General features: G+C 43.4%; 1 protein-coding gene across 1 annotated transcript in view; it reads right to left on the reverse strand.

Moving 5' to 3' along the window:
* DGKQ (diacylglycerol kinase theta) overlaps window positions 1-16229 on the reverse strand; it is a 257471-nt gene that overhangs the window by 126905 nt on the left and 114337 nt on the right. Inside the window, exon 7 of the mRNA XM_077475396.1 lies at window positions 10089-10157. Coding sequence (XP_077331522.1) covers window positions 10089-10157 — 69 coding nt within the window. The remainder of the gene's footprint in view (window positions 1-10088; window positions 10158-16229) is intronic.

Below are 16229 nucleotides of genomic sequence, written 5' to 3' on the forward strand. Positions count from 1 at the left end.
ATCATTAATAAACTGCGTGACAGTACCTCACCTATTGACATCATCCCCACAAAACTACTGAAAGAATGCTCCGACATCGTGGCTCCAACCATAACCCACCTCATAAACCGATCATTCCACGAAGGGATTGTTCCCAGCATCCTCAAACAAGGCATCGTCAAACCTCTACTCAAGAAACCAAACCTGGACCCTCAGGATCCAAACAACCGTAGGCCAATTACAAGCCTCAACACCATTTCTAAGATCATGGAGAAAGCTGTAGTACATCAGCTACAACTTCACCTGGATACTCACAAACTCCTGGACCCGCTGCAATCAGGCTTCCGCCCGGGTCATGGAACAGAAACAGCTCTCCTCAAGATTTGGGATGACGCCCTCGAAGCGGCAGATGACGGAGAGCCGTGTCTCCTCGTACTGCTAGACCTAAGTGCAGCGTTTGATACAGTAGATCACAATACTCTACTCGTCCGCCTCACAGAAGTAGCCGGAGTCCAAGACATAGATCTCCATTGGTTCGCGTCCTTCCTAGGAAATCGGTCACAGACAGTGAAACTAGGAAAATTTCTCTCCGAAACTCGGGCAGTCACCTGCGGAGTCCCCCAAGGCTCTCCGTTGTCACCCGTTCTCTTCAACATTTACATTCGCCCACTCCTTCAAATCATCAGATGCTCAGATCTCTGCTTCCACTCTTACGCTGATGACACGCAACTTTATTTCCGGATCAATGGAAAAAAAGATCACCAACAACAACTTGAAAACTGCCTCAAATCAATAGAGGACTGGATGACCACCAACTCCCTCCAGCTGAACCAATCAAAGACAGAGCTTCTTATCTTACACCAAAATCATAAGCCCGCAACCAAAACCTCCTGGTCTCCACCAACCGTCTTTGGGCAGACTATCTCCCCAAAGACCAAAGCGAAGAGTCTCGGGGTTATTTTAGACGCACAAATGTCAATGGATGCGCAAATAGGAGCAGTAGTCAGTCGATCTCACCATCTGCTGCGCATGCTTCGCAGACTCATCCCTTTTATCCCAAAGAATGACAAAGCAGTGGTAGTTGGAACAATCATTAATTCACGACTGGACTACGCAAACTCGCTTTACATAGGATTACCACAATATCAACTTGCGCGATTACAACTGATCCAAAACACAGCGGCAAGGCTGATAACAGGAAAAAAACCCTGGGAATCCATTTCTCCTTCACTGAGGAGCTTACATTGGCTAACCGTAAAAAATCGGATCACGTTCAAGACCCTTTGCCTCACCCACAAATGCGTGCATAGAGAAGCTCCGCAATACCTAATGGAGAAAATAAATCATTACACACCAAACCGCAGTCTTCGATCAGCCAACAAAAACCTCCTCCTCGTGCCCAAAGCCCGGTATAAATCCAAGGGGGATCGGAGATTCGCTGTCCAAGGGCCTCGGCTATGGAATGCTCTACCAATCAACATCCGCCTGGAAGAAAATCACCTGGCTTTTAGGAAAAAACTCAAGACCTTCCTCTTTTAGCAGATGATCAAAGCTCGCCACAGCGCCTAGAGGCGATTCAGTTCGCATTGTGCGCTATATAAGTATTTCATTCATTCATTCATTCCTCTCCTGTCAGAACGGGGATTTGTGCATTTACATACACACATTCCTATTCTGGCTCTCGTGTCGTGATTGCGGGTGGCCGGTGGACATCGCGGCTGCTGGCCATGTGCATAGAGTCCCGTGCCTGCTATCGCCCTCAAAGGTTCCAACGTACACCTATGGCGATTTGCGCAAACGAGCCAACCTGCTTCAGTATGACGACGGCAGCTGGTCGGCTAATGGTTAAGAAGAAAAATAAATAAATTGTATTTTTTCGTCATACTTACCTTTCCCAAGTTTCAGTGTTGGGACCCTTACTTTTTAAAATCTTTATAAATGATATTGGGTCTGGGATTAAAAGTATAATTTCTGTCTTTGCAGGTGACACCAAGTTATGCGGTGGATTAACGTCCTTACGGGATGTCTCCAATTTACAAGCCAACCTCAATGCTCTGTCTAAATGGGCAACTAAGTGGCAAATGAGGTTTAATGTTGATAAAATGTTAAGTTATGCATTTGGGGGCTAATGCCGTGTACACACGACCTGACTTTTTTCGACAACAAAGGTACGACAGAACGAATCCGCCAGACATTTGGATCGTGTGTGGGCTTCATTGGACCTTTGCTGTCTAAAAATCAGACGGACTTTAGATTTAGAACATGTTTCAAATCTTTCCGACTGACTCGAGTCCAGTCGCAAAATCCGTTCGTCTGTATACTAGTCCGACGGACGAAAACCGACACTAGGGCTACTTTTGGCTACTGGCTATGAACTTCCTTATTCTAGTCCGGTCGTACGTCATCACGTTCGAATGCGTCAACCTTTGTTGTGATTGTGTGTGGCCAAGACTGTTCGTTCAGAAAGTCCGTCGGAACTCCGCTAAAAAGTCAGTCAGGAAGACCGTCGGACCTAGTCTGCCGGAAAGTCCGGTCGTGTGTACATGGCATAAGAATATGCATGTATCATACATACTTGGGGGGAGAACAACTGGGGGAATCAATAGTGGAGAAGAATCTGGGGGTTTTAGTAGATCAGAAGCTCCATGATGGCACGCAATGCCAAGCTGTGGTTTCCAAAGCAAGCAAAGTAATTTCTTGTATTAAAGGGGTTGTAAAGGTAAATATTTTTTCACCTTAATGCATTCTATGCATTAAGGTGAAAAAACATCAGACAGCGCCGGCTCCCCCAGCCCCCCCCCCCGTTTTACTTATCTGACCCCTCGAAGTCCCGCGCTCGCCTTCCGACATCCTCTTTGCCACTTAGGCTGGCCGCTGATTGGCTAGAGTGGATGGATTGAAAGCAGCGCAGCCATTGGCTCGCGCTGCTGTAAATCACATCCAATGACGCGGCACGCTGGGGGCAGGGCTGAGTGATACAGTAAGCGGCTACAACCGCCAACTGTATAACGGGAGCGCATCCGCAAGTGCTTCTCACCAAGGAGGGAGCTCGCATGAATGTGAGAAGTACTTGCGGGGGGAAGCAGAGACAGCCGCCAAGGGACCCCAGAAGAGCAGGCTTGGGGCCACTCTGTGCAAAACGAGCTGCACAGTGGAGGCAAGTATAACATGTTTGTTATTTATAAAAAAAAAAAAAAATTAATAACTTTACAACCCCTTTAAGAGAGGTATGGACTCGAGAGAGCGCGAGAGAGAGAAAGAAGTTTGCCCCTGCACAAATCATTAGCAAGACCTCATTTGGAATATGCAGTTCAGTTTTGGGCACCAGTTCTCAAAAAGGATATCGGGGAACTAAAGAAGGCAACCAAACTGATAAGAGGCATGGAGAAGCTCAGCTACAAGGAAAGATTAGAGGAACTGAATGTATTTTCTCTTGAGAAGAGGCAATTAAGAGGCATATGACCAACATGTACAAATATATAAGTGGTCCATATAGTGAACTTGATGTTGAGTTATTCTCTTTACGTCTAGAGGAAAAAAAGATTTAATCTCCAAATACGGAAAGGTTTCTTGACACTAAGCCCTTGCACACACGGTCGGAGATTCCGACAACCAAATCCGTCTGAGTTATTCCGACTGATTAATTCCGGAAGAGGTCCGGAAGTGATGTTGCATACACACGGTCGGACTAAGTTGTTATGTACAATCGGATTTTCTAACGTGATGACGTTATTTCGTTATGACGGGACTACATTCAGGCTAGTAGCCAATAGCTTTGGTCTAGGAATTTGATCTGAGCATGCGTGGAACTTTGTCCGTCGGAGTAGGCTACACATGATCGGAGTATGTCCAATCGGAGTATTTTGTCGGAAAATTTTACCGGCAAGTTGGAAAAGTTGGTCCGTCAGATATTCCGATGGAAACAGTCAGATGCAGACCACACACAGTCGGAATATCCGACAAAACGGTCCGATAGGAAACATTCCGTCGGAATCTCCGACCGTGTGTACAAGGGCTTAGAGCTGTGAAACTGTGCAATAGAATCCCTCCAGAGGTGGTGGCAAGCTCAGTAGATTGCTTTAAAAAAGGCCTGGATTCTTTCCTAAATGTACATAATATAACTGGGTATTAACATTTATAGGTAAAATTGATCCAGGGAAAATTCTATTGCCTCTCGGGGGATCAGGAAGGAATTTTTTCCCCTGCTGTAGCAAATTGGAGCATGCTTTGCTGGGAGTTTATGCCTTCCTATGGATCAACTGTAGGTGAAGGATTGTGTATATGGGATTGTATGATTTTTTGGTTGACCTAGATGGACTTTTTTACAATCTGACTATGTTATCGAATATAGTGTTGGACCGCCTTTTCCATCCAAGACATCTTGAATTCTCCTAGGAAATGACAAATATGTGTCTTGGATGATAGATAATGGAATCGGATACCATTCTTCATGCAAAATCCAGGTCACAATCCTGCACAATGGCCTTTTGTCTTTTTCAGTCATTTGATCATGTCAGCCATGCTTATCAGACAATATTTTCCCAGAAACTGTATATGCTATCATAACCAGCTAAGCAGGCACCAACAATTTGACCTCTTTGAAATCCAGTAAGCTCTGATATTACTCTGTATCACTAGCAGCACATGCAGTGAATGACAAAAGTGAGGACTCCCACCTGTTAGCTAGGTGTCTCATCACACAGCAAAAGTAAAAAAATGTTACATCACTTCTGCTTTCAACGCGAAACAAGTCGTCACTTTCACATCTGCAAATCATGTAGTGTTGCCATATTTTTCTCCAACCCTTGTATCTTATTACTTAGGTGCTGGTGACACAGATTTGACATATGCATTTACACACCAATTATAAAATTATATACAACAAAATATCATTTCAGTTATTAAGTAAAGTGCAAAAAAAAAAAAACAGAAGACTGATTTTTTTTAGTTTGATATATAAACAAGAAAGATATGACTTTAGAATTTAGACTTTGAAGGGTGAAATGCTTTCGAAATTTCATATATTACAGTTGTTCCGTAGACTTCACTGGAATAAGTGTTTTTGGCGTGAGTATGCCTAGCATGTAATTCGAGTTTACTAATGATTTATACTACTTTTTGCTGCTGATTTGTCTATCCAATGCAAAGTAGAGTTATTACATGGTTAAACTAGCAACAGTAATAATAATAATATTAATTATTACTGCACTTTTCCAGAAGGTCTTGTCTTTGGATATATGTTTAATGGGGATCTAGTCTATCTATAATGTTCTTTTTGAACAGTTAAGGCTTTTTTCAGGCACACCTCCCATTAAGGTTAAATTTGTGCGATCTTTCCCTGAATATCCCGCAAATTTTTTTTGAGATTCTTAGTGAATTCTTAAAGCGGTTGTAAAGGTAGAAGGTTTTATTTTAATGCATTCCATGCATTAAGATAAAAACCCTTCTGTGTGTAGCAGTCGCCCCCCCCCCCCCAAATACTTACCTGAGCCCACTCTCTGTCCAGCGATGTCCATGAATATCTGACAGCATTAGCTCCCACTGCTGTCAATAAAAGTCAGCTAGCAATCAGGGGAGAAAGGGGGTGAGGCCAGGTCGGGTCTCCATGTCTGAATGGACACAGGGAGCTGTGACTCAGCTTGGGTGTCCCCATAGCAAGCTGCTTGCTGTGGGGGCACTGAACAGGAGGGAGGGGCCAGGAGCACCGAAGAGCGTCCCAAGAAGACGGGGACCTGGGCTGCTCTGTGCAAATCCACTGCAACAGAGCAGGTAAGTAGAACATGTTTATTATTTCATAGGGAAAAAAAATAGACTTTACAATCACTTTAAGCTTTAAATGGTCCACTCTGGGGCAGAATTTGATGATCAAGATAGTCCCGGACAAATCAAGACAAGTAATTGTTTGAAACCAATACAACTTTTAGATTATTAACCTTACATTGAAATTATTGATTTTAAATAATTTAACAAGATTTTCAAATTGCTTGCCAGACTTAGGCATACACAAGCTTCTTTCTGAGGGCCTAAGGTAAATGTACATTGCATGGCATTTAGCCATGCTACAAATCCAAACAACAAGGATCTACTGATTCCTGCAGCTGAGAATAATAGCCGTGAGCAGATAGCTGGGCCCGCAGCTATTCATGACTATTCGCACAGCCAGCAATTACCTGTGGTGATTGTGGCTGGACACACTTTGTGTAAAGTGCCAACACCAGCATACCAAATGCTTATGTTGTACTTTACACAGTTTTGGCCATCACACTGTTTATGCCATTTTGTATGTTAACCATTTCTTATGGTTGCACTGTATATGCTCCAGGCTGCTCTATATACTTATGTTATATATTAGATTGTCCTGACCTCTGAACTTTATATGCTATGATGTACAAAGTGTTCATTGTTTCAACAGTTGCTGGTTGCCAAGTAGTATTCAATAAAGCTTCAGTCTGAGGTAGGCTTAGCCAAAGGGTTAGCTCGGTCTATATTCTGTGTGTTGAAAAATATCTGTAATTGAAGAGTTTCTTTATTATCTATTTTTGTGCACCTGTGAGAGTGTCACTAGTGGTACAATCGTTTTTTTAAAATACAGAGACTGTGGCATATGTGCACAGTGTACACAGTAAGAGGGGGTTCTATTTAACCATCCACTTTAATGCATTTGGCCTGTTCAGTACAATCTGGCTACACCCAGAGCCCCAAGTATTTTGCAGTCCTACCAATGCCCCTTTTACAGACAGACTTGTTTATTAGTGCCACTGGTATGCGTCCGTATGAAAACAGGGAATAGAAGAGAAGAAAAATTGAGTACCGTATTTTCCGGCGTATAAGACGACTTTTTAACCCATTAAAATCTTCTCAAAAGTCGGGGGTCGTCTTATACGCCGGGGGTCGTCTTATAGGAAACTTCTGCGATCGCCGTGGAGGGAGCTCCAAAATACCGCAGCCGCCGTGACATCCGCCCTGTATGCAAGCTACAAGCTGCAGGCGTCTGGGATGCCGGAAAAAAAAAAAAGACATACAGCGGCAAAACACGCCTCTTTCACCCGTCTGGCCCGCCCTTCTATCCTATTACCATACCTCTTCTCTGACGAGCTTTCGCTCCTGAGGACTGGAGCGAAGAGGAGCAGGCGCGCATGTGCTAGTTCTGAGAGGCAGATGTACGGTAATAGGATACAAGGGCGGGCCAGACAAGCGAAAGGGGCGTGTTTTGCATTAGTCTTGGAGACAGGGAGGGCTGGGCAGGCAGGGAGAGCTTACCGGACTATGATTTGTTTAAAGCAACAAGCAAATCGCTGGTAAGGTGGCTGTTATACCACATACAGTACCAGTAAAATATCTACCGGTATACCAGTACAGCAGTATCTACAGTACAGTACCAGAGGGGTAGTCTTATACGGAGAGTATATCCCAAACACTACATTTTAACTGGAAATGTTGGGGGTCGTCTTATACGCCCAGTCGTCTTATACGCCGGCAAATACGGTACTTTTAAAAGTCTCAGAACTGGCTGAATCAATCGGTTCTCAAGCTTGGGATTCACACAGACTGGAGCAAGATAATTGGTCTGCCAGCTTTAGCTTTAACAGGTGGATTTGTTATAGTTTTGCAGAACAGAATTGTACAAGTCTCACCTGCATCTTATCATGTGGCAAATTCAGGGTGATATTCATGTACACCAGGGGTAGGCAAACAAAGGGGTGGAGCTCTACCTGAACAACATGGGAGAAGTCAAAGATCACCAGGCACAGTGTTGCCTTCTCACACAGGATTTAAACCTCTAATTGCCAAACGACTGTGCTGCATTCGTAAGCATTGCACGGCAATGATGGGTTTAAATCGGGTAGTGAGGAGGCAACATAACGACGCATGTGCCCTTAGTTGCATTCTGCAGCAGAACCCTTGGTGCTCCTTCACACAAAGTTGGAGGGGTCACAAAACCGTGCGTTCGAATTGTGGTTTTGCCGCCTCCAATCCCCACCCCCCTTAAGGTGAAAAAACATCTGACAGTGTCGGGCCCCCCCAGCCCCCCTGTTTTACTTACCTGACCCCTCGAAAGTCCTGCGCTCGCCTCTGACATCCTCTTTGCCGCTCAGCCTAGCCATTGATTGGCTGGAGTGGATAGATTGAAAGCAGCGCAGCCATTGGCTCGCGCTGCTGTCAATCACATCCAATGACACGGCGTGTCGGGGGGCAGGGCTGATTGATACAGTGAGGGGCTATATCCGCCGGCTGTATCACGGGAGCGCGCCCACAAGTACTTCTCACCATGCGAGGGAGCTCGCATGAACGTGAGAAGTACTTGCGGGGGGAAGCAGATACAGCCACCGAGGGACCCCAGAAGAGCAGGTTCGGGGCCACTCTGTGCAAAATGAGCTGCACAGTGGAGGAAAGTATAACATGCTTGAGCCAGAATAAAACTCAAAAAGCTGCTGAATACTGTGTCCACAATTCAAAAAAACCAACAAATATAAAACAAAAATAGTGCTGAGCTGTGATTGTAGCCAAAAATGTCCAATAATAGTATATAAAAATCCTAAAATCCAATCAAAATGATAGTCCCACAACCAGACTAGAAATAGACTCAGTGACACCTCTCAAACTCAAATCCTGCTTACCAGATCTCATGTGTCCCCTTATTAAAGTGGTCAGCAAACCACACTGGCTCACACTGGCTCACCAGCCACAGAGGTAAGGGGAGATCAGCATCAGATAAAACCAGGAAGTGCTTCCATGAGGGGTAATCAGCTCCAGTAAAAGTCACAGCATTAAAGATAAACAGATTGCCAACATAGAGGGATACCGTATAAACTAAAATTGTATTAAAACAATTGTAGGTGCACTTACATTTTCAGCATAAAATACAGGCATTGGTTGGCATGTCAAACATATAAAAACTTCAACATCCAGAAGTGGAAATGGCCGGATCACAACCGCACATGCGTGGTGGTGTACGTACGTCCTGCGTGGGATTTTTATATACAATTATTGGACATGTTTTGCTACAATCACAGTGCTGCACTATTTTTGCTTTAAAGGTATACACATGCTGCAGCAGGAATTAAGCCCCCTGTTGCTTTTGATGGGTGCTACCGTCTTCCAATCATGACCTATTCAAGTAAATGATTTTTTTTTATTAATTTTTATTTTTTTTATTCTGCAAGCACCCCACAACTGCATGCTTCTGTGGGGTCCAAGCAGGTGGTGAGAAAGCAACACAACGCTGCTTGCTTTAACCCCTTGTTTGCTGTATTGCACAAAGTTACAGGGCACTTGCAGAGTGGCCTAATTCACTTGAATGGGTCATGGTTAGCAGATGCTACACCCACCAACCATGACAGAGCATATAACTCCTGCTGCAGCATTTGTAAATCCCTAGCCACTGCAGCTGAAGGGGGTGCAGTTGGGGTGTTTGAGGCGAGTGGTCACAGGATCACAGTGGTGATTTCATAAACTGACTGGACTTTAAAGGGTAAGTTCGTGCTCCAGGTCAGCGGGACTGGAGGGGGGGGGGGGGGGGTCCTGTGTAAGTTCACCTTATAGATTTTTAGGTGAACTTACACTTTAATTTACACTATTTGTCAACTATGCTATTTAATGCACATTATAAGTGTCCCAGAAGACTGCAGGGAGGAAGGGGGAGAGGAAAACCAAGGCGATCCGAGCAGAAGTGGGAGCAGGTACCTGTCAAAACAAGATACCCGCTCCCCAAAAAAAAAAATTACTGGATAATTAGATCTTAAGGACTCATGTAGACAACCTTTTAAGAGACAATCCAATATTTTTAGCATGTGGCTAATAAGCTGTTGTGCCATACATTTATATTTAGAAGCTTTGGGCTTGGTAACAGGGTCAACAACACATGCATGCACACACGCGGCTGCCAGTAAGGTTCAATAAGCCCTATAATGAGTAGGCGAGTGCGGTCACTCAAGCTATGATGAGCACCCTGTATGAGAGCCAGGTGGAGTTTGGATTGTTAACATATTCCCTGAGAAAAGGTTATTGAATTGAAAGGGTTACCTTTTTCATTTAACCATTAACAGACATGATGTAGCGCCTTACTTTTTCCAGTATGCATTTCAGCCTTATAATTATGCAATACGTACTTGAATCATTCGATGTGGGAGTTTCTTTTACTGATCCTTGTGTTATTCCATCTGTTTCATTGTCTTCATCTATCAAAATAAACATTTCAATATTTCTACAAGTTATATAAAATTGTACGGAAAGATAAAATCAAATTTCCTGCCTAAAATTAAAATAAATGCTGAACACTTCTACACCTATGCTGAACACTTTTACATCTATTTTTTTTACAAACAGGTCATACCTGCTCTCCACAATGGAGTCCCCCATCAGCATTTATGGCTCCTCCCCCCTTCCGAGTGCCCCCATAGCACCTTGCTATGGGGGGCACTTATGTAGGCTCAATCCCAAGCCAAGCTCGGTGTGTCCATTGACACACACAGCATGGCTTGGCCCTACCCCCCACTCTTTCCTCACAGACTGTGATTGACATCAGCAGGAGCCAATGGCTGCTCAGTCCTGGGAACAGCGCTGGATTGAAATCAGAAGTATTTAAGGGGCCTGAACACAGAAGGTTTTTTTTACCTTAATGTAAAGAATGCATCAAGGAGAAAAAAAAATTCTACAACTTTCTTCTGAACCGCCGACCAGGCTTAGGCTTGATACACGAGTGGGTAGAAGATCTAATAACCAAGTAAACTTTTAACTTAAAAAAAGCATGCAGGAAACTGGACTACCTATCAGTGCAGTCAGTGCCTATCGGTCTCAGCGCCCATCGGTGCCACCTGCCAGTGCCAATCAGTGCCACTTGTCATTGCCACCTGTCAGTGCCCAGTGCCATCTGTCAGTGCCAACCAACGCTACCTATCAGTGCCAACCAACGCTACCTATCAGTGTCAATCAGTGCTTCCAATCAGTGCTGCCAGTGTTGCCTATCAGTGCCATCTATCAGTGCTGCCAATCAGTGCTGCCATTCAGTGAACATCTGTGCTGCCAGTGCCCACCAGTGCTGCCCATCAGTGCCCACCAGTGCTGCCCATCAGTGCTGCCAACCAGTGCTGCCAACCAGTGCCCGTCAGTGCTGCCAATCAGTGCCCATCAGTGCTGCCAATCAGTGCCCGTCAGTGCTGCCAATCAGTGCCCATCAGTGCTACTAGTGTCACCTATCAGTGCTGGCTATAAGTGCTTCCTATCAGTGCTGCCAATCAGTGCACTGAGTGCAGAGATGAGGAGATGAACTCAGCAGCCAGGCACATTGTCCATGGGAGGCCGGCCTGGTGGGGCACAACTGAAATCCATCTGTTTATTAATGCCACATGCTGATCTTCAGTATAATAGTTAATCACCACACCACTATTTACAATAAACTACTGGAGGTAAAATAAAAACGTTTCAGTAAAAGGCCTGCCAATAAGCACTGTTGCTACACCAAAAAAAAAAAAAAAAAAAAAAAAAAGGTGTAGAGCTAACTTACTAATCAATAACTTAACAAAAATGGTGGAACCCTTGAATGTATGGAAATCTCAATAAACTTCTATATTACCACAATATCGGTCTCGGTGATATGTAAAATCACATATAATACACATCAAACTGAAAAAAGAAATAAAAAATTAAATTTAGCAGGGATGGGGGAAATCCCACCTATAGATATTTGCCATACAGATTAAGTGCAATAATTCCAGTGATATGTGATGTCACATGTAATAGACATCATAAAGAGAATAAGACTTTTTTAAACTTAGCAAGGATGGTGGAAACCCCTCTACAGATAATTAACTAAGTGTAACAACTTTTTAGTTGGGAGTTTCACACCATTATAGCACTTTGGAAATTACATTTTTTAGATTGTTACACTTAATTCTATATGTTTTAGTTATTATTAGAATGTGAATTTTTGCACTTAAAGTACATTTTCCACCACCCTTGCTAAGTCCATGTCTTTATGAACCTGTTCCCACAAAGAAGGGAGCATGAAATTGTCCAAATTGTCTTGATATGCTGACTAGGGATGGGTGAACGGTTTGGCCCAAGCAGAAGTTCGGGCCGAACTTTGGTTGTTCGGATTTTCTGTGAACCACGAACAATATGCAGTGTTTGGGGCAAATTTGAAAGCCACCGGAACACCATTAAAGTCTATGGAACATTAACATGAAAAATCAAGTGTTCATTTTAAAGGCTTATATGTAAGTTATTGTCATAAAAAGTGTTTGGGGACCTGCGTCTTGTCCCAGGGGACATGTATCAATGCAAAAAAAAAAGTTTTAAAAACTTCAGTTTTTTTGGGAGCAGTGATTTTATTAATGCTTAAAGGGAAACAATAAAGTGAAATATTCCTTTAAATTTCGTACCTGGGGGTGTCTCCAATATGCCTCTAAAATGGCATATATTTCCAGTGTTTAGAACAGTCCCTGCACAAAATGACATTTCTAAAGGAAAAAAAGTAATTTAAAACTACTCGCGGCTATAATGAATTGTCGGTCCCAGCAATACAGATAAAAGTGATTGAAAAAAGAAACGCTCTTAAGACCCTTCAGGTCTGGTATGGATTTTAAAGGGAACCCCACGCCAATTAAAAAAAAAAAAATGGCGTGGGGGTCCCCCAAAATAAACATTCCAGACCCTTATTCCGAACATGCAGGCAAAGGGGGGGGGGGGCCCCCAGATCCCAGCCCCTCCCTGTATGAAATGGAAACGGGTAAATTGTACCCGTACTAGTTCACAAAAAAGTGTCAAAACTTAAAAAAAAAAAAAACACAAGACACACTTTGGGACAAGTCCTTTATTAAAAAAAATTGAAAATAAAAATGTCCCACGAAGTCCATTCATCTTCTCTCACTCCGCCGGCCACCCAGTTACGTAAACCTCACCATGGGGAAGTCCCCGTGACTTTGAGGAGGGCGGGGTCACCCAGGTACGTCACCGCGTGGCCCCGCCCTCAGTTATATAACAACTGTCACTTGTGAGGACGTGTCAGACTGTGGTTGCCTCCCATGGAGGCGGATCGGTGGTGGCCTACGGGGTTTTTTTCCGGTCCGTCGGCGGAGCGAGAGAAGAAAATGAATGGACTTCGTGGGACATTTTTATTTTTTAATAAAGGACTTGTCCCAAAGTGAGTCTTGTGGGGTTTTTTTTTTTTTACATTTTGACACTTTTTTGTGAAATGATATGGGTACAAAGTACCCGTTACCATTTCAAACAGGGGAGGGGCTGGGACCTGGGGGTCCCCTTGTTAAAGGGGGCTTCTAGATTCCAATAAGCCCCCCTCCCACAACCCCCGGGCAAGGGCTGTGGGGATGAGGACCTTGTCCCCATCAACATGGGGATAAGGTGCTTTGGGGGGGCTACCCCCAAAGCACCCTCCCCATGTTGAGGGCACATGGCCTGGTACGGTTCGGGGGGGGGGGGGTCACTCTCTCGTCCCCCTCTTTTCCTGCGGCCTGCCAGGTTGCGTGTTCGGATAAGGGTCTGGTATGGATTTTTGGGGGGACCCCAGAGCAATTGTTTTTTAAATTTTGGCGCAGGGTCCCACTCAAAATCCATACCAGACCTGAAGGGTCTGGTATGGATTTTGAGGGAGACCCCTACGCCATTATTAAAAAAAAGAAAAATGTCGCAGGGTTACCCTTAATATCTATACCAGACCTGAGGGGCCTGGTATGGAATTTGGAGGGACTCCCACTCAATTTTTTTTTTTACATTTTGGTACTGGGTTCCCCTTAATATGCATACCAGACCCAAAGGGCCTGCTAATGGACTGGGGGGGATTCCATGCCTTTTTTTTCAATGACTTATCTGTATTGCCGAGAGTACTTTTAAAGGACTTTTTTTTCTTTAGAAATGTCATTTTGTGCAGGGACTGTTCTAAACACGAGAAAAATGCGGCACTTTACAGGCATATAGACACCCCCCAGGTACGAAATTTAAAGGAATATTTCACTTTTAGTGTTTCACTTTAAGCATTATTAAAATCACTGCTCCCGAAAAAATGGCAGTTTTTAAAAGTTTTTTTTTGCATTGATACATGTCCCCTGGGGCAGGACCCGGGTCCCCAAACAATTTTTTTGACACTAACCTGCATATGAGCCTTTAAAATGAGCACGTATTATTATTCATGTTCCATAGACTTTTGTGTGTTCTGACAAATTTTTTGCCTGTTCAGTATGTTCTGGTACAAACTGAACCGGGGGGTGTTCGGCCCATCCCTAATGCTGACGCCTTAAGATTTCCCTTCACTGGAACTAAGGGGCCAATCCCAACCCCTGAAAAACAACCCCACACCATAATCTCCACTCCACGAAATGATTTGGACCAGTACCCAAAGCAAGGTCCATAAAAACATGGGTGAGCGAGTTTGGGGTGGAGGAAGTTCACTGGCCTTCACATTAGAGTGGAGACTGCGAGCCAGGCCTTCTCATCCAATATCAATGCCTGACCTCACAAATGTGCTTCTGGAAGAATGGTCAAACATTCCCATAGACACACTCCTAAACCTTGTGGACAGCCTTCCCAGAAGAGTTGAAGTGGTAATAGCTGAAAAGGGTGGGCAAACGCAATATGGAACCCTACGGACTAAGACTGGGATGCCATTAAAGTCGGCGTCCCAATACTTCTGGTAATTTAGTGTATATCTATATATATCTCTCTCTCCATTTTATTATATATATATATATATATATATATATATATATATATATATATATATATATATATATATACACATATATACACATATATACACACGCACGTGTGTTTGAGCTTTGGGGTGCACAAACGAATGCAATAAGCTGTGCACGCCTATGAACAGAACCCAACATTAACTATGCAAATTATATATTTAGGTGGACACATTTTTCAAATCAAGTAAAACAAAATACAAGCTTTCCTGTATCTACATATCTAAAAATTGGTGTTATATTTATTAAATAAAATAAAAAGTGTTATAGCAGTACTCTAAAACTTCTAAAAACAATTCCCACTACAATTCCAGTGACTAATGTACCAAAAAACTAAAATATAAATTTCAAAGTCCTCCAATAAATAGTTCTGTGGCTATATATATATATATATATATATATATATATATATATAGGTATATATATTTCTTGGTATATGGTTTCCTCTGTGGTTGCAGTGATTCAATGGGAAAATAGCTCCTCCTGCCCTGTGCCTGTTTTTTAGGGCATTTATATATTTTATATATATATATATATATACACATATACACACACACACATATACACACAAACACCGATCAGCCATAACTTTATGACCACTGAGGGGTTAAATGAACATTGATTATCTCATTACAATGGCATGGAAAGTCTGGGTATATATTAGGCAGCAAGTAAACATGTTCTCCACAAAGTTGATGTGTTGGAACCAGAAAAAAAAATGGGCATTGCAGTTTGTTGTGTTTGGGGCTGCGTTGCCTCAGACTGGTCAAGGTGCCCCCATGCTGACCAGTGTCCACAGCCAGGAGCGCCTATAATGGGCACCAGAACTGGACCACAAAGCAAAAAACAAAGGTAGCTGGGTCTAATGAATCATATTTTCTTTTACATCATGTGGATGGCTGGGTGTGCGTGTGTGTCGCTTACCTGGGGAAGAAATTGCACCAGAATACAATATGGGAAGTCGGTAAGCCAGCAAAGGCAGTGTCATGCTTTGGGTAATGATCTGCTGGGAGACCTTGGGTCCTGCCATCATTGTGGATGTTATTTTGACACATTATACCAACCTATACATTGTTGGTGACCAAGTACACCCCTTCATTGAAACAGTATTCCCTGATGGCAGTGGCCTCTTTCAGCAGGATAATGCACCCTGCCACACTGCATAAATGGCTGAAGAATTGTTTGATATATTCAACGAGCTTAAGGTATTGATTTGGCCTCCAAATTCTCCAGATTTTAATACAATCGAACAATAGGATGTCCTGGAAAAATAAATCCAATCCACATAGGCCCAACTGCACAACTTACAGGATTGAAAGTGGTTGTAAACCCTTACAATCCACTTTTTGCTACAGGTAAGCCTATAATAAGGCTTACCTGTAGCTACCCCAGGTATCTTCTAAACCTGAATCTGGCATAAGTAAGGGATATGCAATTAGCGGACCTCCAGCTGTTGCAGAACTACAATTCCCATGAGGCATAGTAAGACTCTTAGAGCCACAAGCATGACAGCCAGAGGCAGAAGCATGATGGGACTTGGAGTTT

Source organism: Lithobates pipiens, unplaced genomic scaffold (assembly GCF_037356315.1).
Source record: "Lithobates pipiens isolate NorthernLeopardFrog02 unplaced genomic scaffold, aLitPip1_a1.2 Scaffold_13, whole genome shotgun sequence".
Taxonomy (NCBI): Eukaryota; Metazoa; Chordata; class Amphibia; order Anura; family Ranidae; genus Lithobates; species Lithobates pipiens.